This window comes from Atta colombica, unplaced genomic scaffold (assembly GCF_001594045.1).
Source record: "Atta colombica isolate Treedump-2 unplaced genomic scaffold, Acol1.0 scaffold76, whole genome shotgun sequence".
In the NCBI taxonomy this organism is placed as follows: domain Eukaryota; kingdom Metazoa; phylum Arthropoda; class Insecta; order Hymenoptera; family Formicidae; genus Atta; species Atta colombica.
Genome location: NW_017259568.1, coordinates 311,918 through 339,186, shown reverse-complemented (window position 1 = coordinate 339,186; position 27,269 = coordinate 311,918). Strand labels below are relative to the sequence as shown.

Sequence of the window (27,269 nt, the reverse complement as noted above, 5' to 3'; positions counted from 1 at the left end):
TACCTAAAAAAAGTATCAAATCTAGTTATAAATAATATCAATAAAATTAATAATAAGATATACATGATAATAAATAAATGTTTTGTTTCAGATCTATTTATTCTTTTCTTTCTATCGTGTTTAAAATTGCATATCTCACATTATTAATTAAAGTATTTATTTCGTTTAATTGTAAATTAATTGCGAAATGTATTTTGTTATTCATTCGATGTGCGTTATATTGTTATTCGATCTTCATTTTCTTTTGCGAAGCAGGTAAAGACAACTCGTGTGAATACTCGCGCATTGTAAGCAAATTGTATATACATAGTGTTCAAAAATTGTTATATTTAGATATTTATTTAATTAATATGACATTCAGGTTATCATTAACTAGAAAAAAAACATTGATCGTTTCGAAATCATAAATGATTAAAAAACGTTAATATCTTTTAGTGAATTAAATTCCTGTAGATGCTGCTTTGTAGCCATATAATGCGTCTAATAGATATTATATGATATAAAATAATTTGTGAGAGAATTTATAAAATCAAATTATTGTTGAGAAGAAGTCAATTTCAAATCCCAACTAAAATAATCTTTTCGCATATTATATTATCATTTTTAGATCACCCTATATAAACGTATGTGATGTATAGAAAATCGCGGACACTTTCTTTATTCGGCGCGCATACATGCGGGAATGCATATCACGCGGCATGTATGCGTACATATGCACCTGAATCCCATATCATAAGACTTGTAGCCGAATTCGACATTATATTAGGTGTAATAAAAAAAAATCCATTATTTTTCCATTCAATTTCATGCAAAAATAATGGATTTCGTTTTACTACACCTAATATATCTCAGCGAGAGTTTCAATTCATTATCAGTAATGTAGCATAGCGTTTTCATCTTAATTATCATGACACAATATGCATGTCGTCCCTATTCTTAAATATTTATACGTAGCTGATTGCAGTTTATAGAAATGCAGTTTATAGAATATTTTTAATTGTGAATATAATTGTGATATTTTCAATATTACACAATTATCATTAAACTATAATATTTATTCTGAGAAAATACATTTTTGAATAGATTATTCATTTTAATCATTGAAATATATAATGATTTGAATTGTGTGAAAATGAACCCTTAATACATATTTTGGGTCATTCGTGTCTTGTGCTTTTTTTTCTTTGAAATATTAAGAGCACCTGGTCAAATATCGGTCTCTTTTCTATTCCTAAAAAAAAGTTTGGCATCCAGAGAACAAGTTTTGTGCATTGTCGACCTCAATTCGTACGTATCCTTTAACCAGAATAACTCCGAAGTTCATCTCTGATCAAATGACCCATGATCGTGTGTATAGAGTGTACATTTTTTCTTTATTTTCAACTAATGTTCTCGTTTGCGAGAATATTTCGCGAATTATTAAAAAAAAAAAATTTAACCTTATTAACTCTTAAGGAACAACATGTTAGCTCTTAATAAACACGATGATTTTTGGCACTCTTGTGTTATATGTTGTCTGTAATATTATACAATATTATGTTGTTTATAATGTTTCAAAGAACATTTTTCTAATAAATTATAAGTTTTTTAACACAATAGCAATAATAAAATACATTGTTTAAAATGTAAATGCAATATATTTTCAATTCATGCATATTAAAAAAATATTTTCAGATTACTAAATTTTTTGGATAGTCGTTTTCGACACTTGAACTATTTTTTCTTTTATAGTTTAGAATATAAAATTTAAGATATTGAAACATATTTTTCCTTTAAACATTTTTGTTTTGTCATTTTTGTACGAGAAAGTGCATTTTTCTCATTTTGTTAACTATATTTAGTTGTAACAATTTATATACAATTTGTTATAAAGCTGCAACTTTACAAATACTTTCTAAAGATGTCAAAATATAATATAAAAATCGTTTAATAATTTTTATATACTTTTAAAAGTCATAAAAATTAATTCAAAACATGAATGACCAAACATATGTATAGTAAGAGTGGCCAAAACTAAAATGTGTATTAAGGGTTAAATATTGTTTGATAACTAAAACAATAAACATTGTTCTGGTTAACGAAAACATGAGTGGTAGGCAAGCCATAACAGGTAGCGGAAATATGTTACTATCGAAAGCGACTGTAATTACGCATAACGATAGCGCTTACGTAATACATATTTAAGTCGGTGTCGGTAGCGGTGTTGCAGAAATTCAAAGGAAATGGCGCTGTTTTCTGTTGTTGCATGATTTTTCAGCACGAACGGCATTGAGATTGCATAATATGTCTTTTGTACTCTTTTACATAAAGTATCAATGCAATGGTTTTACAGTATACAATCATTAATAATTTTTCAACGTGAAATTGAATAAGAAATAACTTTCGTTAGTTCTAATCAAAATATCGATTGTATCTTAAAATGTTATTTTTTATAAGAATTGAATTTTCAACGAATATTAATTGTTGTAAAATAGATTGACTGGTATTACAAGTTTTTTATAATGATTAATTTGTGTTTTATGAAATTATTTTGTTATTTTATTAACATTTACATAAACCGAAAAAACATTAATTCTCATTCAAACAATTTAATTTATTACAATCAAATTTTGAATAAATTGTAACAATAATAAAGAAAAATAACTTATCTTTTGAAAATGTCGATAAAAAAATTAATATTAATAACTGTTTTGCTATTTGTTTGTTTGGTGGTAGCACAAGTCAAGCTTAATTTCTTTATAGAAGGCTCCAGGAATCTGTAAAGTCGTCTGTTTTATCGATAGAACTTATACACATACAATTTACGTGTCACTGGTCTAGTTTCCACCGAGGGTTTAATCCGGATTAGAATGTAAGAACCAACCAACTACAGTCGAGTATTCCTCTGTTACAGTCGAACGGTAGGTAGAAACTAGGCCAGTAACACGTAAATTGTATATGTATAAGTCCTACCGATAAAACAGATGATTTTACAGATTCCTTCTTATAAAGAAACTAAGCTTGATTTGTGTTACCACACCAAGCAAACAAATAGCTCGGTGGAAATTAGGCCACTGACTTCACCACATACTACTACATCAATATATTATAGTCGTATAAATTTTTGTAATGCATTTTCGTATCGATTAGAATTGCGATCAAAGGTATTCATAGTCAAAATACCCAATAAAAGCTCTGCTTCTTTTCACGTGACGATGCAAAGCAGAACTCTTATTAGATATTCGTAACTTATCGTTCATCGCATCCAATGTATAGTAGGCATTAATAGTCACCTCGATCAACTCCAATTAACTTTAATCGATGATTAGTCCATTGGAATTGACCAAACGCACTTGTCAACGACAAACGAGAAAAAAACAGAGCTTTTATTGGATTGCACTCGTCGCTCATCGTTCATACAATGTGCAATAGTTAGGGGTTCCACACAATAAAAGAAATAAAGAATAGAGAACAGAATTAACAGAGAATAAGAATTTCAACTTATCAGAAACTGCGTATTCCATAATACATGATTTCTAATAGGTTGAAATTCTTATTCTCAGTTCTCTGTTTCTTTTATTGTGCGGAGCCTTTAAGAAGTTCAACCTATCAAAAATCATGTTCTGTGGAATACACAGTTTCAGATAGGTTAAAATTCTTATTCTCTGTTTTTTTTATTGTACGGAGCCCCTTACTATACTAGTGCAATTTTCTAAATCTAGGATGGCGCTAGTGCTGCACTAGTTTTCCTAGTAGAAAACGCTATTAGAGAACCATCGTCCAACTGCACATACCATGTTAACACTTCCACCATGATTTCAGATCCTAATAACACTCACACTTGTTTCGATTCTTCTCTTGCGAGATTCTCTAAACGTTTATGGACAAGCATCGATAAAACATTTAGAGAATCCAGCTATTGAATAAGTACATAGACTGCGTTCAGCAGAAAAAGCAGTTTTGCAACTGTGTAAAACTGTGCAACTGTGTCTTTAATACGATTGACTTTAGTTTCTCATTGGATCTAAATATATAAATCAATCATATTCACAAATTTCACAACAGTTGCACAGTTGCTTTTTTTGCTGAAAATAGCCATTGTCTTCAATTTTAACGAATAATATCTCAGGGTATCGATCATGTAACTTTTTGTCTAAAACATGAAATTTTTATATGTATATGCATGTACAAAAATACACATATAAAAAATTTTTACTTTTCAGGCATTTCCACCCTGGGGAAAAAGTTACACGATCACTATCCAGTTCTCAGGGCAGAGCAACATTTATTTCTGCCAAATTTTTTCGTTCCATGCAAAAATACATTTAAATAAACCTAATTTTATTGATTTTTGATAGCTAAAACTGTATAATTGCTAATATGCCAACTATATATATCTTTTTTATTTGATTTATTTAAACATATCATATATTCATGTGTCTAGCAGTAGGGAATTTTCTTTGATATTTAATTCCACACATTTTTACTTAATCATTAAGACTACGTTGTAATACAATGTTTAACGATACAAATGATCAGCATAAATATTACTAGCAATTTCGGATTCCCACTTATCTCCATTATTTAAAAGCTTTTCCTTGTTGTACAGCATTTCTTCATGAGTTTCGGTTGAAAATTCGAAGTTGGGACCCTGTGAAATAATTCACTTATTAATATAAAATAATCCCATCCTTATTATATATATATTACTTTTTTCAATAATTCTGCTTCTTTATTAACAATAGCATCTACCTCAACAATAGCATCTACTGGACAAGCTTCCTGACAAAAGCCACAATAAATACATTTCGACATATCAATATCATATCTTGTAGTCCGTCGAGATCCATCTGCTCTTTCTTCTGCTTCAATTGTAATAGCTTGCGCAGGACATATTGCTTCACATAATTTACAAGCAATACATCTTTCTTCCCCAGAAGGATACCTGAAGAATCCTCAAAAAATTCAATAAATTGAACGTTTAAATATTTTCTATTTGGAAAAATCTATTTAATTATTTTTCTTTTCTTCATCATAACATCAACACTAGACCACAAATGTCTTAAAAATAAGTTATATATTTCATTAGCTATAAGTTATATTTTATTAATTATTATCACATATAAATCATATTAAATTGTCAAAATATTTATTTTGTATACATGTATATATTTATTTTGTATACATATATATATATATATATATTTACAATATATACTTTTGGTTTATATATCTATACGTACCTCCTTAATGCATGTTCTCCTCTAAATCTAGGACTTAAAGGTCCTTTTTCAAAAGGATAATTTATCGTTGCTGGTTCCCTAAATATCTGAGACACAGCAATTCCCATTCCTCGAATAATTTCAAGAAAAAACATATGTGTAGTTGCTGCTTCCATAATATCTGGCCAGGTTTTATCTTTTTCTTTGTTTACATAGTAATATTTACTTCGACTCAAACATATGTTTACACCATTTGGAACAATCTTAAGGAATCCTCCTAGTGCTAAAACATTTATAATTCTTAAAATTATCATTATTGAAGATATTAAGAAATCCTCTTTATTATAAATTGAATGATTTTGATGATAAATTGACAATCTAATTATGCATATTAAAGAAATAAATAAGAAGACATAAAAAATTATGCTTTGTCCAAGATTAACTGATGTAGTAATTAAAATAAATTACATTACATACAAGAGACACAAAGAATGCTTTAAGTCAATATAAATCAAAATAAGTCGTTTATTATTCACTGAATGCCAAAAAAGATAGAGGTTTATATTGATTTGTATCACTAAACAGAAAACATTCAAAATGAGAAAAGAAAAAGAAAGAATGGAAGAACAATCAAGATCAGCTTCATCACAAAATTCATCTGAATATCATACCGATTTTTCCGGTTCGTGCAATTATCTGTAAAGGGCCCACCATGATCACTCAAATTTTTTAAAAGTTGATAAGATTGATCATTCACGCTTCGTCAACAAATTTTCTTAGGAAATATCCATCAATATTCGCTAACAAAATCAGCTGATAAACTGTGATAAATTGCGTATATACGTATGTATATATACTAGTGCAATAATCACAAGACCTGTTCGTTTTAGTTGAACTTCTTGCACGGTTCATTTTTCATCCTTTTCTCTACGTTGGAGAAAAAAAGAGAAAAGATAAAGAACTTTAGCTAAAAAGAACAGACCTACTTTCTGGCTGCGATCGATTTGGACGTTTTCAATACTTCTATTCTTATTTTATGTCTAATAAACGATAAAGACAGAATGATGATTACAAGCGCTTAAAGCGCGTGAGCGTCCAAATCGACTGCAATATTGACAGCAACCAATACAATAACAAGATTCTAATCTAGCAAGCTAGCAATCCAGCAAGAAAGCAAGTATCGCATGCCGCAGACTTATACCTGTATTCATAGTCAGGCTTTATATCTAAGGCTTCCTTAAATTTATCTTCAGATACTCTACGAATTATTTCATTGGTTACTGACCATCTAAAGATAAATTTAAGGAAGCCTTAAGTGCAAGGTCTGACTAGGGCTATTTTCCTAGGACACAGAGATTGTATTCCACTGTGTATTTATTAGAACGCAGTTTAGTTTCATAGTGTAACTAGAATGCATTGCAGTCTTCTATTCTATTCTTACAATTATATTTAGCGTATCAATAATAGATTTATGATTTTTATTTAGACTTAAGTTATAATTTTTTCAGAATTGACGATTTTTGAATTTTATTGCAAAATACGTACAGCTATTAAATAACTTTTTGAAAAGTTGGTAATATCGACATGCTCGTATTTAGTTTTTTACTGTGTCGAGCAGTGTAACTCTGTGTTATAGTTCAAACACTTTGTGTAAAACACAGTGTGTTACCTGTGTTACCTGTGTTACACTGTGTTACCTGTGTACGTTGTTGGCAAACAATTATCCTATTGCCCGTATTCATAATCAGACCTTGTATTTAAGGTATCAAATACTCTACGAATTATTTCATTGGCTGTTGAGCATCTAAAGATAAATTTAAGAAAGCCTTAAATATAAGGCTTGACTATGAATACGAGTGTATGAATACGGGCATTAAGCCGGAACTCGCAGTAGTACATTTCGCTTGTCTACTTCTGTTTTTCCGCGAGTTCTGATTGTCTTCCACTTTTCCGCTTTCCGTTTTTCTGTCAAGATGTAAACCCGGTCTTATAGCGTTTTCGGTCCAACCGGATTTGCACCTTGAGTTGGAAAATAGCTTCGCTATTGGTTGACGTTACACGCTCTACCAATAGGAGAGCACAAACTACTTCAACCTAAGTTGGTGCAAAACTCAGTCGAGCTAAAAACATCATTCATAAGAATATGGTCAATAGGATAACGGTTGGTGATTGGTCCGTTAAATTGAGGCAAAAGTTGCATACCTGTGTATATTATCAATGTATCAGCTATTTACTGTTTCCAGCTAGAGTCTCTAGAATACCAGAGTCTCTAGCCCTCAAAATGTCGAATAAAAAATGATGAGGATATTCTTATTAGTGCTTATTACATATTTTAAAAGAATAAAGCACATATAATATTATTTACTCTCTAATCTAAAAGCAACGTTTATGACAGTTTATTAATTATTACATATAAAAGTACTATTGACATGCAATTTATTTGAGAATACAAGATGACTTATTGTGGACCAATTTTTTAAAAAAGAAAAATCAATGCATCGCTTGCCAACAGATATAGAAAAAAGAAGGCAATGACTAAAGAACATTAATAGATTTGATAAAAGATCTATAATGTATACTAGATTTAGTGGATTTTTTATGTCTTATGTGTTATACATAACACATGTTATAGTATGTATAGTCGACTCAGAGTCGACTTAAAGTTGATTTTGTGCTGTTAGGGTAAATGCATGTTTTATATTATCGCTTCAAGAGGGGAGCACAGACTCTTGCATAATGCATAACGCATAATACATAAGAAAATGAACCAATCAAAGTCCTTTATTTATTTCCATTCCATAAAATAAAGGATACTGATTGGTTGATTTTCTTATGCCTCATGTTTTATCTGTTATTCAAAAGTCTGTGCTCCCTTCCCGAAGCGATAACGCATAAAACATGAGGCATAAGAAAATCAATCAATCAGAGTCCTTTATTTCATAGAAAGGAAAGAAAAGGACTTTGATTGGATTTTCTCATGCATTACATGTTATGCGTTATGCAAGAGTTTGTGCTCCCTGCTTAAAGGCCGCAGCATAGACTTTTGCATAACGCATAACGCATAATGCATAAACGAATCAACTAATCAGAATCTTTCCTTTCCTCCCATTCCATGACAAAGAAGAATTTCGATTGGTTGATTCCCTTATGCACTATGCGTTATGCAAGAGTCTGTGCTGCAGCCATAACACTATAGGGTTTCTACATACGCGAGGCAAACATAATCGCTATGGGTGCGTTTAGGGAGACGCTATTCGCGCTATTTAGCGCTACAAACTGTTCACGGGACTGCAGATAGCGCTAACAAACACGATCATTACGTCATTAATGGTAGCGTGTTACGTTACTGCGTGCTATTAACGCTATTCCTTCCGAGGTAGCGTTTATAGATCCGTGAATGAACTTAACGTAGCATTGGTAGCGTTTAACATTTGTCAAAGGCTGTGGTCAAAGTCTCGCTGCAAATGCTTTGAAATGTTTGATGGACAATTAGAAAAAAGAATTTTACAAACTGACCAATTAAAAAACGCTTCAAAGCATTTGCAATATCGCGTTGATCATACCCAAAGTTAGATTAATGTTTGAGAGGATTTTGTTCTCGAGTGGCACCAAATTTTTCTCTCTTAAAAAATCGTAGAGTAAACATACGTATGTAATGTATGAATTTCAAATTTTATCATAATGAATGCAATCTCAATTTTAATCTCTACTGATGGTTTGCCACTAGACTGGAGTGAACGTAATTCTTGCTTGTGTATCATCTTTAACTTTTCAAAGTTTCTACAAAGTTCAACTTATGTATTTGATTTCATTATAAATATGAAAATCAGAAATATCTTACTAGCAATTTTTAATTCCCGTATACGGAAAAAAGTTACTATTACGGTATAGCGCGGCAGAGTATTCTGTTGTAAAGACACTAGATCTATAAAGTACCGCAAACTCGCATCCATTTTCATGCGAAACGCAATTCCATTTCGAATTTATGCATTTATATTACGTGCTTTATTTGGGAAAATGAAACCGTCAAATATGTAAATCAATGTTTTTAGTTATAATTAGTTTATTTATGAACAAAAGAATATGTACGATGCTCAATTTATGCTCTTTAGTTTGATACGGATTTATTTGTCGTAGAAGTTTTGTGCATGAAAGTGCATAAAGGATACATGTAAGTACAGTTCAGAACTGTTCAGGTATACGAAAGGTATACACATCACACGTGTGATCATCGCATGAGATTGAACTGTTCAGGTATACGAAAGGTATACACATCACACGTGTGATCATCGCATGAGATTGAGCATTTTTAAGAGAGAGATTATTCGGCCGAAATAAACGAGGCAAATTAATTCGGCTCATTCTTTTCTTCTTCGTTCGTCTTTTGGCACGCCAAATAACCTATAACCTTTTACAGTACTATTTTTGCACTTAAACGCACAACAACTTGGCAATTATTAACTTTAACAACACGATGCTAAACTATGATAAACTGAAAGAAAAAAATCTTGAAGAGATTTTTATTGTGTTAATATCAACATAATATTGATGAATTTGCACCTTTAACCTCGAGATTGACGCTTGAAAATGTTTCGAAAATGTACGGTTAAGTTAGCTGCACCCAATTGATCCAATGTGGACCTTGGTGTACTTCAAATTATGTACTATGTGCTTCGACCATTTTTACGCAACATTTCTGAAATCAATTGCGATACTTTATAATCTAATGACTTTTCTGCTGCTTAAGATCCTTATTAGACATAGATATGCTTCTTCTTTTGAAATCGACAACGGATGCTCAAGGGTTCTTCCTTTTATCTGATTAATTTATTTAGTGTAACTATTAATTTTTTGATCTAGTTTATATTGTTCACTCCGGCCTAGCGGCCAGCTATCATAGAGATTGCAATTGAGGTTGCATTCTGTTATTCACTACGAGAAAATAAAAAATTTACGTTACAAGTATTTTACAAAATCTTGAAAATTTTAATTATAGAGAAAAGTTTGGTGATTGAAAAGAAAACAGAATCCCCTCTCACAGTATAACCAGTAGGACACTCTGTGTCGGCACCTTTGATCTTTGCGTCGCAGTCATATAAGTATCCGCCATATTAACATTTGAAAAATCCAGGATCGAAAGAGGATATAATACCCCTTGCGATGATCCATTACTTTGCTCTAAAAAACATAATTAAGGATGCCAACATAATCAATATAAAACATGATGTAAACATAATCAATATAAAAATATTATCTTTTTTCACAAAATTACATTTGATTATGTTTAAGTTAATCTAGCATAAACTACTTACTTTTTATAAATTATAAAAACTTACCTTATCTTTGGGATAACGAAAAAAAGTGCATTATGTTTTTACTATTATTACTGCATTGTTTAATACTGCACGTAACTTTTCTTTTTTTATCCATTTTTTATCCATTTTTTATCCATTTTTTATCCATATTTATGTCTTAAATTATCTTCTTTTGCTACGGATATTTGGAATCTGTGTAATATAATATGTACGTTCTTGTCATCTTGCATTTCATTGGATCCGGCCGAAAAACAAAAGCTGCGCGAATACGCATTTTTTCGCTGAGTGTCTCTATTGGTTATACTGATACCCCTACATTAACTTAATCTCGACGAATATATATCTCTCTGGTTTAAATGCTACCAACACTACGCTAGGATCGTTCATAGAGCTTGCTAATACAATCGCACTCCAAGAACAGCGTTGGTAGTGTTTGCATCCATAACGCGAATAGTGTCTCCGAACGCACCCATGCGTGTCGTCGCTAGTGTAAAATATATGATATGGGAAATATAACTAGATGCTTATAAGCAGAGAGATTTGTAAGTATTTCGATAGATGACGCGGATTGACAAACACATGAATACATTCTCTGTTGAGGATACAAGAGACCAAGCGAGAAGCAGCTGCGAAAAGTAACATTCATCTATTTCTGAGAAAAATTATTGCTAGAGAATCGTTTGCAAAATTTTTGACAGCAGTCTATGTTGATCAATGCTGATATTAATCTCATACTATAGTATACAAATTACCTATCTATATAACAACTTTGCAAATTTGCTGTCCATTACTTCAAAGAATTTAATGGGATGTCAGTTGGCGAATAACATATTCTTTATTTATGTTAATCTTATTTGTATTGAAACGTGATTAAAGCAGATAGTCGCTCAAATGCAGTGATATCTGATTTTTTTGTAAAGTGTGTCCTTTGTTATTCGAAGAAAATTTTCGAATTTTGAACATGGAGTGAATCAACTTTATATGTTACAGTTGTAAAGATGACTGTATATGATATCAGAATGATGTGCCATATTTAATGTAAAGACAACTTGTTTGATATTAAAAAATCAAGAGAGAAAGAGAAGGAGAGAAAAAGAGAGAGAGAGAGAGAGAGAGAGAGAGAGAAAGAAAGAAAGAAAAAAACATTCAAACACGTAAATAGTAAAACATAGTCTTACAAGAATGGATGTATCTAGCAATTAAACACGAAGCATTGTGCTAGTGTCGAGTTTTATGTTATAAGGTATTATCATTTTGCTTGATATTTATCTGTATATACTGTCATTGTTAATGAAAACAACTCCAAATTATCCAAAGAATTTGTTAGTAAAAAGTTAAAAGAGAGCTACTATGTATATGTATATACATTATTATCCTTTATATTATCTTTGAGGCTTTCACAGATATTTTCATCAGGGGTACCAAAGGATTTGTGAGTTATGATCCATTGCTAATGTCAATGTTGTATGAACTTGGTCTCTTATTTCATCAGGATGAGGAACACATTGATATTCAGTATCAGTGTACTCCTTGTGCTGATAAAGTGAATACAGCAAGGTTTACAAAACATTAGCATTGATAATGGATTGGCGATAATCCTCGTATCCTTAGTATTGTTATACATTTGTAAAAATATTGTATGTAGTATTGTATAACATTTCCAACACATGTAGAGAATGATTTAAGAATCAATTTTTTATCATTTTTATATAACTTATAACTTATATTTTTATATTATTTACCTTCTTAAACCAATTGTCATACAGCAATTAATTATATTTTTCTCTGATATAGAGACTGTGGAAAAATAAAATTGTATCTTTATTTGTTAGGTTTATTAATAGTCAACTTAATCTGCGGATTAATAAAGTTTCCAATGATGTTTTCGTCTGGCCTTAACTGTAATCTCTCCTTCCCCAGTTGTTTGGGTTATCCACAAGATAGTGAGGAATTGATCCCAAAAATGGCACGTGAGCCAATCATTCTTAATGTTTATGATATGGTAAGTTACTGCTTTCAATGTATTGTAAGTAAAATGAATATTATTATGAATCATTTCATCTAATATTATTAGATAATTTTTATAAATTTATTTATGATTAATCAGTTTTCTACAAGAGCCAAACTATTCTATTCATAAAAGGAATATATAATCAGGCACTGTTTTTACATTTGATTAAATTTATTATATGTCCTGTTATATATAGTATTGGATAAATGAATACACTACATCTATTGGTCTCGGTGTATTTCATTCTGGAGTAGAAATATATGGAACAGGTATGTATTATATATTTGAGAAAAAACGAATATGTACAATTACGAAAAAACAAAAATTTGACAATATTAGATATATATTAGATATATTTCTGCTGTAGAATATGCATATGGTGGTCATGCTCAACCAAAAAGCGGCATTTTTGAAATTACTCCAAGAGTAGCTGACGAACTAGGCGAACAGTTTAGATACAGGTAAAGTTTTTATATAAATATAAATCAAGCATATATATTCTCTCAAGTATCATGAAAAATCAATGTGATTCTTTTATAGACAGTCTGTTCACATTGGATATACAGATTTTACGGAAGAAGATGTTTCAAGAATTATTGCAGAATTAGGCAAAGATTTTAGAGGAGACCGTTATCATCTGATGAATAAAAACTGTAATCACTTCAGCAGTCAATTCACATTGGTATGGTGCTTTCTTTAATAATATCAATAAGCAAATTACATAGAAAGTACAATGGAACTTAATACAATGTATTTTAGATTCTATGTGGACAAGAAATACCTGGTTGGGTAAATCGTCTGGCTTATTTTAGTTCATGTGTACCATTTCTCCAACGTTGTTTGCCAAAAGAATGGTTAACGCCTGATGCTTTACAACATTCTTTAAGTCAAATTAGTCATCACGAAAGTACACCACCATCGGATACTTCGTTGTAACATTTGGCTAACACTATTGAAATGCACGGTCTAAAATGCCGTAGAAGTTATACATTTTAGATAATTAAACATTGTGAAAAGAAATGTTAATTAGGACTGATTATATTGCCAAGATTTGAAAACTTGAGAAACCTGAGAAACTGAACCGTCAAGACAAGGTACAAATTTGATATTGTACACTTGAATGCGACTGCTGATAATTAGTACTGAAAAAAATTGCCTTTGCTGCAGCATGTTGTTTCCTAAGATGGCGATCCACATGGTCGCATGTGTTCTTTGTTAAATAATACAGTCAAGATATGATAGTTACATAATGAATAGATAATTACGCATAAAAATTTAAACCATAATGAGCAGAAAAAACTCATTTGCCGACAAAAAAGAACTTGTTATATTAGCAAGATGTGTATATTGAAATAATTTTTTTATAAAGATTCTTATTTCTTATGCTTGTAAAACCGTAAAGCAGTATGTTTTAAGATATAATGCATGCACATAAGTCAGATAAATATACATTATATATAAGATATATTGTATGCAAATGATTTGAATATTTTATGAATTATTAATTTCTATAATTAACTTAAACGCGTACACGCACATACTCGTACTTACACAGAGATACGTAAATAAACTTCCACGTAAATCTTAATACAGTTAACACACTATATATTATTTTTAATTAGCTGAACTTTTTCGTATATAAAATATTAATTTTATCTCTTGCACCTTCTGTTATGAGCTTTCTACAATAAGCCAATATTTAAGCCTTAGCCTGCAAAACACAATAGATTAAACTTTAAGAAATTGATCATTCATAGTTGAATGTGAAAGGAATAATCCACTATAATTGATCAATTTCTTAAGGCTTAAGACTTACTATATCTACTGTGTTTGTGACTTAAGATTTAAAGCTTAGGTAATGGCTTATCATAAAGAACTCATTATATTATCTCATTATATTATCTCTTGGTTTATTACTCTAGGGATTGATTGTGTACGCGTGGCATTTCTATATTCTACATATATGCATTAAATCATTGAATAAATAAAAATTGAGAAATAAATTAAAAATAGAGAAATTGCTCTTTTTCGATAGATTAAATATATACAAACTCGAATATAATTAATTTCTGAGATACACGAACAAATATCTTTAATGAAACTCTAAATAATAAATATATACTTTTTGTCGAATAAATAAACTTTCTGATTTTAATTTATACAAAATATGTCGAAATAAATTAACTAATGAATAATAAGAAAGAGGAAATTTTTTTATTAATTTAAAATTAATTTTTATTAATAAAAATATAAAAATAATGTATCAAATTTTGAAAGCTCACAAATAGATAATAAATTAAATTTTAATTAGTTGATATCTTATTTTAATAGAATTTTAATTTGAGAAAATTTCTTTAATTAAAAAATATGTAATATTGGTTGTAAAAATATGATGAACTGTATATCCTTTGTATATATATTAAAGAAAAATTCCAATTTTTTTTCTACAAAATTGGATTTAGATATCGTACAAATTTAAGTTATTTATTTTATAAATTTTCTAAACAAAGGGACATCTTTTTAGATGAGCATATCTAAATATCAATAATTTAACATGTAATTTTGATAAATTTAAGATTTCTGGTCCAATTCTATCGAATTGTAGCATACGTTCAAAGCAAAAAATTACATGTCGAATTACAATTCAATCTCCATTTATAATTCAATGCAGAGGTTATAGTGATAGATGAAAAAGTGATAAATTTAACGATATTTTGCGATGCAGATGGATAGCTTTTCATATATCTTATGTAATGAAAATATCTCTTCTCTTTGCGAAAATATATCTTTATTTCATTTCTTATTTAACCATACACACATATTTATATAATTAATTAGGATTGTTATAGTTAAAAAAGATGACTTCTTTTTTTCTTGGGATTTGTAGTATTCATTGTATAATTTGTAAACATATATTTGTAATAATTAAGTAAAAATAAGTATTTGTAATCATACATTTAATATTTATACACATTTTGGATATACCCAAATAAAAAAAATCTGGATATAATCCCAAATATCTCATAAATGATGCATTTTAGAAAAAAATGTTTCTTCAACAAAAATTGTAAGGCTTAAAAACGCATTCAACGATAGTAATTATTTGACCTAGGATAGCAAAGTCAGGTGAAGATTAACATGAATTTTTTTAATGGAACCCTTCCTTTTTCATTACATATATTCTTGTAGCTTATATTGAGAGCTTTCCAAAACACTATAATTAAATTCATTTTCATTAAATACTTTGCGAGTTATAAGACTTGAAAGTTACAATACCGCCGATATTAGCATTATGCAAAGTGTCCAATCGATGGTTAAAATCTCTTGAATATTGTTCAGGTTCATGTTCTAAATAACATTTTTTAAGATCAAGGTCACTGGAGATTGTTTCTCTTATTTTCATTTTTGCACTGAAAATTTTTATGTAAAAATGAAAATAAGAAAAACAATTTCCAATGTGACCTTGATCTTAATAAATGTTATTCAGGATATTAAAAATTCATGTTGATCTTGATTTGACTTTGACAACCATCCTAGTTTAAATAACTACTATCATTGAATGCGTTTTTTTTAAGTCTTAGAACTTTTGTAAGAAATATTTTTTTCTAAAATGTATCGCTTATGAGATATTTAGGTGTCCAAGACTTTTGGCTATCCTGTATAAAGATATCAGAATCAAATTGGAGCAACACCTATGCATTATTTGAATAAATATTCTCTTTATTCTTCCTTGAAATAATCTCAGAATATAGAGATTATTATTCGCTTAATTCACGTCAAAAATAGTACTGATTTATGATTTCATCTAACAAAATTAGATAGTGATTTAAAATTGGGATATGCACCTTTAAATATATGTATAATCTACATATCATTTAATCATTTATGATTTAAATTAATATTAATTCAATGTTAAACGTTCTATTCTTATTTTGATCTTATCACACAGTAGTGTCTAACAATAATTTTATATTGACAAATTTCATGCAAATTAAAAAAATGTGTGTGTACACACACACACACACACACACACACAAATTTTTCTAGCAATTTTCTTCGTCAGTATTTCAAATTATATAGAAGAGAAATTAGAATTTTTCTCCACTTAATTTACATTCGTTAATTAAATTCATTTTATGGATATACTTTAGTATAAAATTTCTGTATTAATTCTAATATACGATCGTATAAAAGAGTTTTTCCATTGATTGCCCATATGTAATCTGCATGATTAAAGAATTCATATGGGACTTTTTCGATTAGAAAAACATTTGGTAAGCGTTTGTCAAGTTCAAACACATTCTGAAAATCAAAAATGTAATGAAAGAACAGTATTAATAATGAGATAATTTAAACATATTAAAAACAGAAAATAAATTATCTATATAAATCAACTGTTTTCCTTTTTACTTATGTTCCTTTTATTTTACATTCAATTAGATTCTTTATATTGTTAACAATTACGTGATGATCATTTCGTTATATTCATATAAAAAATTTTACCATTTTATGAATAAAAATTAAACGATTAAAAACTAAATTTTTACCTGTTTTGTGACAACCATATCGTTTGCCGCGTAAAATAAAATCATCGGAGCAATAATCTTTTCGAGATCATACCTTGGAGGTGTTTTCTGTTTATACCGTTTATAATTTTCAGCTGTTCCATAATCATAGCTTCGAAAATCATCTGTAACAATCGATATCATAAAATATAATCGTAAAAATATGTATCTGCATATGTATTCAAATCTTAAAAATACATTTGTAAAAAGAGGATTAAATGTATATGTATATACAGAGTGTCCCATTTTAAAAGATCCACTCAAATATCTCAGAAATGTTTAATCGAAGTGTTTCAGATAAAAATTTTATGACTTCAAGGAGAACATAAGATGGTATTATTGGTTTGACCTTAATTCGCGTTGTCAAGGTCAGGGCAAGGTCATTTTTAATTTTTTAAATGGAATCCTCAATTTTTCATTGCATATTCTTAGCTTATCTTGAGATCTTTTCAAAACATTACAATAAAATATTTTTTTCATTAAATACTTTGCGAGTTATATATAAGACTTGAAAGTTACAGCATTGCCGATATTAGCATTATCACCGACGAGATACTATTAAAGATAATCTATCCAGCAAACGAGAATGGATTGAAATGAATTGAAATAGATTCAGATTTTCAGAAATATTGATTCATGAATGTTAAAATGAATACTTTTCAATCTTGAATGCATTTTTATTCATTTATAGGAATTGCATGGAGCATATCTCTATGCCTTTCAATCTAAAAATAATATTAGCTTTTTCTGCCCACAAACACAATTGTGAATATTGTTCAATTCAAAATTTTGAATAAGAAATGCAGTTTTTCAATTGCATTCAATTGAATTTAATTGAATCCAATTGAATCCAATTAAATCCAAAAAAAATATTCGCTATTTAAAATACGCATAGAAAAAAATTTCAATCCATTTTAATCCGTTCTCGTTTGCTGGGATAGATAGAGTTTGCAAATGATTAGACGTGAGCTATTATTATTACAATTATTATATATTATTATATATAATATACTATTTATTATTATTACAATTGCTATTACAAAGCCTATCAGCAATAAAATCGAAAATAATAACAATGAGAGGCAATGAGAGGTGAACCATTAACTGAAATCTGAAATCATACACACACACACACACACACACACACGCGCGCGCGTAATATTTACGTATATATACACACACATATACACACATACCTGCAACACTCCAATTTCGTTAGTTTCGCTTAAATACTGCGAGTGATATGTATAATTTCTGGATTGCTTTCGTTTTAGCTACGAGAATGGATTAAAATGAATTAAAATTTTTTTAATGCGTACTTTAAATCCATGAAAATGGATTGAATGGATTGAAATGGATTGAATCCGAGCTGACACTTTAATATTCGAAAGTTTAATATTCGAAAAAAAAAACATTCGTCTTCAAGGATTACAAATTTTATTCCTAAGACAATTATTTACAATAATTATACCTGAAAGAAACTACTTCAAATCGGTATTAAAAAGCGCATCTTAGGGATTCAAACTCTAGATTATGAATCTTCTACGTTACCCGTTACACCACTTCTTCAATTGGTAAATGTGTTATTCATTCTCTCTACTTTAATTACAACCAGCTAAACTAGTAACGAAATTGTATAATAAAAATGTCATCAACAGATATAATAAAGTATAAATAACTTACATTATTATGAGACAACATTGGATAAGTATTAAATAATCTCGCTTGGCGCGCCATGATTAATCTAATATTCGAGCTGTGTTCGATTTGCGAGTCTCCACATTAGCCATTCATTTTATTTCTAATCAAAAGGAAACAAATGAACATATTCTCAATTATTCTTACAATTTTTTTGAACTTAGTTAGATTAAAATAAAAAATTTTCTACTTATAATTTTAAATAATTTAAGTAGTATTTATGGTCCATTTTTAATAAAACTTTTTTTATTCAATTAGATTGAAAAACTGCATTTCATATTCGGAATATTGAATTGAGCAGTATTCACGTGGCACAGAAATTGCTGATATTATTTTTGAATTTAACTGAATTAAAAAAAAAACCGTATTTTCTATTCATAATTTCTGAAATGATGCACAGAAAATGTTACTATTATTTTTGGATTGAAAGGCATTAAGATATACTTTATGCTATAAATAAATAAAAATGCATTCAGGATTGAATAGGATTCATTTTAACATTCATGAATCCGTATTTCTGAAAATCTGAATCCATTTTAATCTATTTCAATCCATTTTCGTTTGTTGGGTAGAAAATCTGCTTTCTGTGTGATGCAATTCTAATAATTTATCCAATAAACGAGAATGAATTAAAATGGATTGAAATTTTTTTCTATTCGAATGCGTATTTTAAATAGCGAATACTTTTTTGGATTCAATTGGATGCAATTGGATTAAAAAATGCATTTTCTATTCAAAATTTTGAATTGAACAGTATTCACAATGTGTGTATAGTGCACAGAAAAAACTAATATTATTTTAAGATTGAAAGGCAGAGATATGTTTCATGCAATTCCTATAAATGAATAAAAATGCATGAAAAGCATTTATTTTAACATCCGTGAATCAATATTTTTGAAGATCTAAATCCATTTCAATTCATTTCAATCCATTCTCGTTTGCTGGGTACTAAAACGCAAATGATCTAGCAGGAAAACAAGCATCGTCGTCAATTAAAATATTTTTACAATATAATATTTGTATCATACAACATTTATATAATTTTATATTTTCTTACTAGGTATGTAAATATGAAATCGGAATTTTTTTATAGAAAATACACGTTTATTGCATGAAAATGATAAAAAATATTTTATTCGAGGTATTGCCCATCGGTAGCTATTTTTTCCACCTGTTTGACAGTATTTCCCAACCAAATGCCTCAATCATTTCCTTGACCAGTTGCTGTGTGTGATGATGCATTATCAAATGTGAAGCAAAATCACTTTGTGTTGCCTTTTTTGATATTCCGGTCGTTTTTTACACAAAGTTTCAAATTGATCATTTGTTGTCGGTAGCGTTCAGTATTAATGGTTTCGCCGCAGGTTTTAGCAGCTCATAATAGATCACACCTTTCTGATCCCACCAAACACAGAGCATTGTCTTCCGTCCATAGCGATTTGGCCTTGCAGTCGATGTCGATGGTTCGCCTGGAGTTATCCATGATCTTTTACGCTTAGGATTCTCAAAATATATCCACTTTTCTTTGCCAGTCACAATTCGATAGAGAAATGACTTTCTTTTGTACCTGGCGAGCAGCATTTCGCAAGTGGTTTTTTTGGTTTTCCTGCTGTCTTTCATTCAGTTCATGTGGAACCCATTTTCCCATCTTCTGGATCTTTCCCATGGATTTCAAACGTATGGAGACGGCTTCTCGTGTCACATTCAATTGATCCGCGAGTTGTTGTTGAGTTTGAGCATCATCCTCATCCAACAATGCTTGCAATTCGCTGTCTTCAAACTTTTTCGGTTTTCCACGTTCTTCATTTCTCACGTCAAAATCGCCATTTTTGAATTTTTTAAACCATTCAAAGCACTGTGATTTACCAAGAGCATGCTCACCGTAAGCTTCGACAAGCATTCGATACGATTCTGCAGCAGTTTTTTTCAAATGGTAACAGAAAATCAATGCTGTCCGTAGTTTCCAGGCACAAAATTCGACATGTTCAACGCTATTACAAACTATACTGTTGTATGAAACTGTTGTATGAAATTTGTATTGTTGTGAGTTGAAAATCTTTGTCAGTTGTCAGAACAAGGAAATGGCGTCAATGGCGCCATCTGACGGCAACTACATTGACAGATGGCTATGGCCATCTATTGATAAATTCCGGTTTCATATTTACATATCTGGTATTTTGTATTTTTTTTATTTGCATTGCAATTACGAATCTATTTCTTTTAGTTTTATTATATTTAGATTATATATATAAAAAAGATTTGATGTATGTACATCCAAGGCTTTTGATTCTTTCCCCCAGTTACTTTTTAAAATTTCAAAAAATTCAGATTATTTTGTCTTTACGTCAAATTTAATAAATGAAGGTTTAGTCGTGTCGTTAATCGCGCATGGACTAGGATTAATGTAGAAAAGTGGTCATTTTTTTAATTTGTGAAAATTTCCGTGGGAAAAGTCGACGTTTTTGGATGTACGTACAAATGATCCAGAAAGAGAAAGAGAAAGCGGAAAAATAAAGAGCAACTGAGAAAGAAATTCAGATGATGTTATTAGGAAACTACTTTCATGCATGCGCACTCCATTTGGCCAACACTAATATCAAAAGTGCCGATAGAGTTGCGCTACTATATATATTGTGGCATTACCCAAGGTGTCCAACCGACGGTTAAAATTTCTTGAATGTTGTTCAGGGATTATGTCCTAGATAATATTTGTCAAGATTAAAGTCATTGGATGTTGTTCCTCTTATCTCCCTTATTTTCATTTTTGCACTAAAAATTCATTTTTACGTAAAAATGAAAATAAGAGATATCTCCAATGGTTTTAATCTTGACAAATTCAGGACATGATCCTGAACAACATTCAAGAGATTTTTAGAAAGAGGGGGGAATGCTAATGCTGGCGGTACTACTAATAATGTAACTTTTAACTTTCAAGCCTTGTAACTCGAAAAATATTTTACGAAAAACAACTTTATTGTAGTGTTTTGAAAAGCTTTTGACATCAGCTATTAGATTCTGGTTTTAAACGAAGGGTGTTTTCATTTAAAAAAATCATTGTGACCTTGACATGACTTTGACGATGCTCAAGATCAGACTGATCAGATCAGTAAATAGATCTTTTAAAATCTTACAATTTTTTGTAGGAAATATTTCTTTCGGAAATGGTTAGTTTTCGAGATATTCACAGGTTCGGGACTTTATTCTCTTTCTCTCTCTCTCTCTCTCTCTCTCTCTCTCTCTCTCTCACACACACACACACACACACACACGCGCACACGCACGCACACGCACGCACGCACGCACGCACGCACGCACGCACGCACGCACATAATACATACAGTAGTCTATTCAAATCGAACATCTTGAATATTTCTTATTTTTGATGATATAAAAAATATTTCAAAGTGGAACGGTTTCGAGAAGGATGTATTTTGGTCACATTTTTTTTTCTAGGTGGAGAAAAAGAGACGATTCTTCAAAAAAAGACGAAGGTCATCTCCACTTTTTGCATTTAATATATAAATATGTCATATCAGAGCTACATCAATGCATTTGAAGAATAAATTAAGAGAACATTTGTATAAATGTTCTCTTAATTTATTCTTACTTCAAATAATCTCAAAATACAGAGATCATTATTCACTTAACAACGTCAAAAATAGAATGGAATTATGTGATTTTTTGTTACGTAATAAGATTTCTCTAATACATTATTCTGCATATAAAAATATTAAGATAAGAATATAAAAAAATCAATAGTTTACGAAATATTTCACACTTTATTTTGACACATTTTGACATAATAAAACATAAAATATCTCGTTAACTATTACTTTTTCGGCAACTGTACCTAATACACTTTTATGCACAGAATAATAAGATGAATCAATTGGTGGAGAAAACACATAACTGCTTTAAAAAATATGGCTATAGCAAAATGGATTTTTTAAATAAATAATGTATTTTCTGTACACCAATTGATTCATCTCATTTCTCTATTCAAAAGTATTAAAGTACGCGCGTGCGCGATTGTCCAAAAATTATTAATTTACAAGTTATTTAACATTTATGTCAATATGTGCCAGAATAAAGTATAAAATATCTTGTAAACTATTGATTTTTTGATACTTTACCTTAATATTTTTATACGGAGGAATAATTAGAGGAATCATATTAAGTAAAAGAATTCATATAATTTCATTAAAAGAAATAAAGTTGACCTTGAAATCTCTGAAACGCGCTTCCATCCGGGATAAAAATTATCACTATATGCTGTACTTCTTCATATCGTGCAATTTTGTTGTTACAAATTTTCCTCTAGATTTTGTAGATTCGAAGATATTTTAGATGCTATAAATAGTTATTAGAACACCTTGTATATGTATACGTATGTATATATACTGTATGTATATACTGTGCGCGCGCGCGCGCGCGCGCGCGTGTGTGTGTGTGTGTGTGTGTGTGTGTGTGTGGTGTGTGCAATTATAAATTATAAATTATAAATTAATTTAGATTTTTCAATGATATCTTTAAATGATGAACTACTTTAAATGATGAAAAAGCAATGGAAATTTTTATTGTTTCATTATATATTAAAATATTATTTTATACGAAAGGAAATACTCACTCATATGAGCATTTTGATAATAATGTCCTAATGTTTGTACAGAAGTACCAGCTGGAAAATAGGAAAGTATATCTGGCAGAGCTGTCTATAACAGAAATAATTCATACGGATGAAAATGTCATACAATAATTAATAAGAGGAAAAGGACAGGAGAAGTGAATAGTGAAGTGATTTCTCATCTTTCTCTCACAGTATAAATTTATATAACTATAAAAAGTTAGAAAATTTATATAATATAATAAAAGGTATTTATACGCATACGTTATCCACATTATATTTGTTTTATGTTTGATGTTTATATTATGTAATAAAACTTACAGTATTGAGTTGTGTTGGATCACGACCAACAATAAAAAACAATATAGTGATGCAAATAAATTGAGTCATTGCATTATCATTACACAATAATCTTGCTACTGTAACAGTCGTTAAAGATTGTGGTAAAATATCATATATTTCACGTTCTCTTAGAACTTCCTGGAACATATAAAAGAAACATTCAAGAATATTATAATAATTAACATAATATTTATAATAGCTCATAATAGCTAAGCATAATATTAGCACATTAGATAATAAAAATAAATAATTATTTAATTTTCATTATTTTAAACATTACTGCTTGCAATAAAAAGTCACAAGTTTTGGCATTTACCTTTACTATTGGAAAACTGTTAAGAATTCTGTCAAATGTAGGTGTCACTTTCATCCAAAAAGCAACTGGAGCCAGACAAATAGCCATTTTTATTTTTATATTGTATTCTGGTTTTGTTGACAGAAGACTAAATAATGAAGTAGTCCCCATTGAATGACCGATATAATATAAATTTTTTTGATCTGTATAATTAAAAATGTAATTGAACATAGCTGGCAGATCTTTTGTTCCAACCTCGTGAAAGCTGAAAATAATAATAATTATGATAATATATTTTACAAAAAATATTTGCTTTCTCCTCTCCTCCTCTTTAAGAAATGCACATAATTAATTTACAGTGAAAAAGAGAGTGATAAAAAATTTATAATCTTGATAAAAATCGGGTAAGAGAATATATTATGCAAATTTTAAGGAGATACTGATGTGATAGGAATTACAATGCACTAAAAATCTTCGAATTGGCTTTGCGAAATGCAAAATTTTGCTTTTATAGAATTATTAAAATACGCATAAAAACTGCGATGCAATCAATTTCACAGAACATCGAAAAAAATTAAAAATTTCAGTTATTTCGCTCGTACAGGAGGTTAACACATTTGCTTATTATAAAAGATTTATAGTTCATATGTATGTAAAGAAAAGACTGCATTGCATGTGCATTACTTGAAAAAAATTGTATAATCCATGAAACCAGTTCGAAGATTTTTAGTGCACTACAATTCTCATCACGTCAGTATTCTCTTAATGTTCAAAGAACGTATTGTAAATATTTTTCTTTAATTTCATATAATGATATCTATATTGCACATTCCTTTAGAAATTTCTGACTTCGTATTACTTGATAAATATATTCTATTCATTAGAAGTAACGATTACTATAATGCTTAGTACATATAAAATCATTCATTTTTAGATAGTATTTAAACCGCCTATATGAAGTTAAAATTAATATTTTAAAAATTGTATTGAATTGTGCTCACATTGTGCTAAAACATTACATTTAAATAATAATAATAACAGAAGTTATGACAAAAAATTTTTGATAAATCTGAATAAAACTAACATTTACATTCGAATCAATTACTTAAATAAAATATAGCATAAAATATAGCATATCTCAGTTGTACTAGCCTAGCACGAAATAGCACAACCTTCAGAATCCTCAGCATAATGATATTAAGGGCACTGTACTTTTCTCTCGACCCTTTGTGCTGTTTTTGTTCATAAATCGAGTTTATAATGTTTCTATGGCTGTGTCCACTTAACGTTCACATCATTCGTGGAATCATTTCATCCTTGTCGTTTATCGAATATTAAACAAAGACAAACAATGCTCGCGAGCATTGCGAGCGTTAAGTGGAACGCAGCCTTTGTCGACAATATTGTATATCTGAATTGTATTAGCTTAGCTAGTCAGTATAATCTTCAAATTAGTCCAGGAAAATTAGATTTTTTGGAGGCAAAACAAATTTGCCATAAAAGAAATTTGTTTGAAATGACATGTTATACAACATACGGATGCATTCCAGGAAGGTGCCATTTATGTAATATTATCCTTGTTTTATGTAATAGACGATGAAGAGAGAGTGACATAAATAGCTCTCCGAAAGCAGCCTAAAATTCTGACAGCGAACTTAGAAAACTTGTCAGTTTCAAAAAGCTGATAAAAAATGCAGTTTTTCAAAAATATCCCAAAAAATATTCATTTTATCAAAATTGAGGACCTTATCAAAAAGAAAGCTGATAAAATTAACAACGAACAATTTTATTTTTTTTTAAGGTTGTACGCTCATAGTTTCCGTGATAGAATTTTTTAAAGAATTTTCATAAAAATTATTTTGTACGTAAAAATCTGCTGAACAATCTGCTAAATCTTTTAAAGAGATTTCACTTTACGAAATTTAAAGAATGTATTTTTGGTTATTTCGAAAATGAAATTTTTCACATGTTTTTCGTAAATATTTTGGATCTAGCTATTTTTACATACAAAATACTTCTTATGAAAAACATTCTTTAAAAAATTCTATCGCGGAAACTATTGATCGTACGACTTTAAAGAAAAAAAAAATGAAATTGTTCGTAATTTTATTAACTTTCTTTTTGACTTTATTTCGTTAAAATGAATACTTTCTGAGATATTTAAAAAAAATGACACATATTATTGAGCAATTTTTTGGAACTGGAAAGTCCTAACCGTCAAGTCCGCTGAACTCAGAGATTTTTATTATGTTATATAATTTCGAACAACTTCTCACAAACAAATCTTTTATGACAATTTTGCCTCCAAAACGCAAAAAAACATTTAATTTTCCTGGGTTAAAATTCCTCAGCAATATTAAGAGTACTTTATTCTTGCACGCAGTTCTTGGCATTCTATTTTTCTACTTTGATGAATTTTTTAAAATTATCCTTCAAATAATGTTTTTTCAAAATAATTTTCATTGTAATGTTTTACCTATACTGCCAGAATTTGGGATCGTATGTCGTCATATTCACATGCGATCTACAGTAAGAGTTTCCTCTCATATTTCCAAGCCATACATCATATCCTTGATCTGCCAATAAGAATGCTACAACATAAGATAATAATAAATTAATACACTATATATGTAAGATGTGCTAAATTCAACAAAATATAAATATGTATTTTATCAAAATTGAGGACCTTATCAAAAAGAAAGCTGATAAAATTACGAACAATTTTATTTTTTTTTAAGGTTGTACGCTCATAGTTTCCGTGATAGAATTTCCGTGAAAGAATTTTCATAAGAAGTATTTTGTACGTAAAAATCTGCTAAACATAATATTTCTCATAATTTTTCTAAAAATCAATTTTTCTAAACATTAGAAATATCATTATATTTTAAGACTTGTAAAACCTTAATATGCCATGCTTTAATGACTAAACTTCACATTCTGTTGAGTTGGAAAAAAAGTGATATTTTGTGATATTTTGTTAATTCAAAATAATATATATAATATCCTCGTAAAAAATAATCAAAATTTAAATTAAATTTTAAAAAAAGGTTTATGACGCCAATGAGAGCCAAACACATTGTATTTGTGTTATCAAATATTATATATAAGTTAATCCACCAATTACAGACGTTTCGATCATAAGAAGTTATCGACACATTGAAGATGATCAAATTTTATCGTCGAAACGTCTGTAATTGATGATTGACATACACACACAC

The 27,269-nt window shown here is 29.4% G+C and overlaps 3 protein-coding genes across 4 annotated transcripts in view; 1 reads left to right on the top strand and 2 right to left on the bottom strand.

Annotated features, from left to right (window-relative positions):
* Nucleotides 1–4,360: 4,360 nt before the first annotated feature.
* On the bottom strand, nucleotides 4,361–6,144 carry LOC108692529 (NADH-ubiquinone oxidoreductase subunit 8). The gene is made up of 4 exons (XM_018200829.1): nucleotides 5,873–6,144; nucleotides 5,223–5,484; nucleotides 4,732–4,924; nucleotides 4,361–4,630 (listed from the first exon to the last, which is right to left on the bottom strand). The coding sequence occupies exons 1-4, from the start codon at nucleotides 5,913–5,915 to the stop codon at nucleotides 4,499–4,501; spliced, it is 630 nt and encodes a 209-aa protein (XP_018056318.1). The 5' UTR covers nucleotides 5,916–6,144; the 3' UTR covers nucleotides 4,361–4,498.
* A 5,474-nt stretch (nucleotides 6,145–11,618) lies between these two features.
* Nucleotides 11,619–23,476, top strand: LOC108692521 (desumoylating isopeptidase 2). Of its 2 annotated transcripts, XR_001931988.1 has the most exons (7): nucleotides 11,619–11,759; nucleotides 12,349–12,518; nucleotides 12,724–12,796; nucleotides 12,895–12,988; nucleotides 13,068–13,209; nucleotides 13,287–13,621; nucleotides 23,460–23,476. XR_001931988.1 is itself a non-coding variant. In XM_018200816.1 (6 exons), exons 2-6 carry the CDS (start codon nucleotides 12,393–12,395, stop codon nucleotides 13,461–13,463), a joined length of 612 nt encoding a protein of 203 aa, XP_018056305.1. In that variant the 5' UTR covers nucleotides 11,619–11,759; nucleotides 12,349–12,392; the 3' UTR covers nucleotides 13,464–13,868. The 2 variants fall into 2 exon arrangements, 1 of the variants encoding a protein (XP_018056305.1); XM_018200816.1 differs by lacking the exon at nucleotides 23,460–23,476 and having other exon boundaries at nucleotides 13,287–13,868.
* Nucleotides 16,689–27,269, bottom strand: part of LOC108692520 (lipase 3-like) — a gene marked incomplete at its 3' end in the record, with an annotated part of 18,546 nt that continues 7,965 nt past the window's right edge. The window contains exons 4-9 of the mRNA XM_018200815.1: nucleotides 26,528–26,642; nucleotides 24,073–24,316; nucleotides 23,736–23,894; nucleotides 23,418–23,502; nucleotides 17,075–17,217; nucleotides 16,689–16,829 (exon numbers count right to left, since the gene is read on the bottom strand). Coding sequence (XP_018056304.1) covers nucleotides 16,689–16,829; nucleotides 17,075–17,217; nucleotides 23,418–23,502; nucleotides 23,736–23,894; nucleotides 24,073–24,316; nucleotides 26,528–26,642 — 887 coding nt within the window. The remainder of the gene's footprint in view (nucleotides 16,830–17,074; nucleotides 17,218–23,417; nucleotides 23,503–23,735; nucleotides 23,895–24,072; nucleotides 24,317–26,527; nucleotides 26,643–27,269) is intronic.

Coding starts and splice junctions, on each gene's coding strand:
- LOC108692529 (XM_018200829.1), bottom strand. CDS start 5,915: ATGGTGGGCCCTTTACAGATAATTGCACGAACCGGAAAAATCG. Junction 5,485..5,872: donor TGCACGAACCGGAAAAATCG/GTATGATATTCA, acceptor TAAATGTTTTAG/CACTAGGAGGATTCCTTAAG. Junction 4,925..5,222: donor GGAGAACATGCATTAAGGAG/GTACGTATAGAT, acceptor AGGATTCTTCAG/GTATCCTTCTGGGGAAGAAA.
- LOC108692521 (XM_018200816.1), top strand. CDS start 12,393: ATGATGTTTTCGTCTGGCCTTAACTGTAATCTCTCCTTCCCCAGTTGT. Junction 12,519..12,723: donor TTCTTAATGTTTATGATATG/GTAAGTTACTGC, acceptor TGTTATATATAG/TATTGGATAAATGAATACAC. Junction 12,989..13,067: donor GGCGAACAGTTTAGATACAG/GTAAAGTTTTTA, acceptor ATTCTTTTATAG/ACAGTCTGTTCACATTGGAT.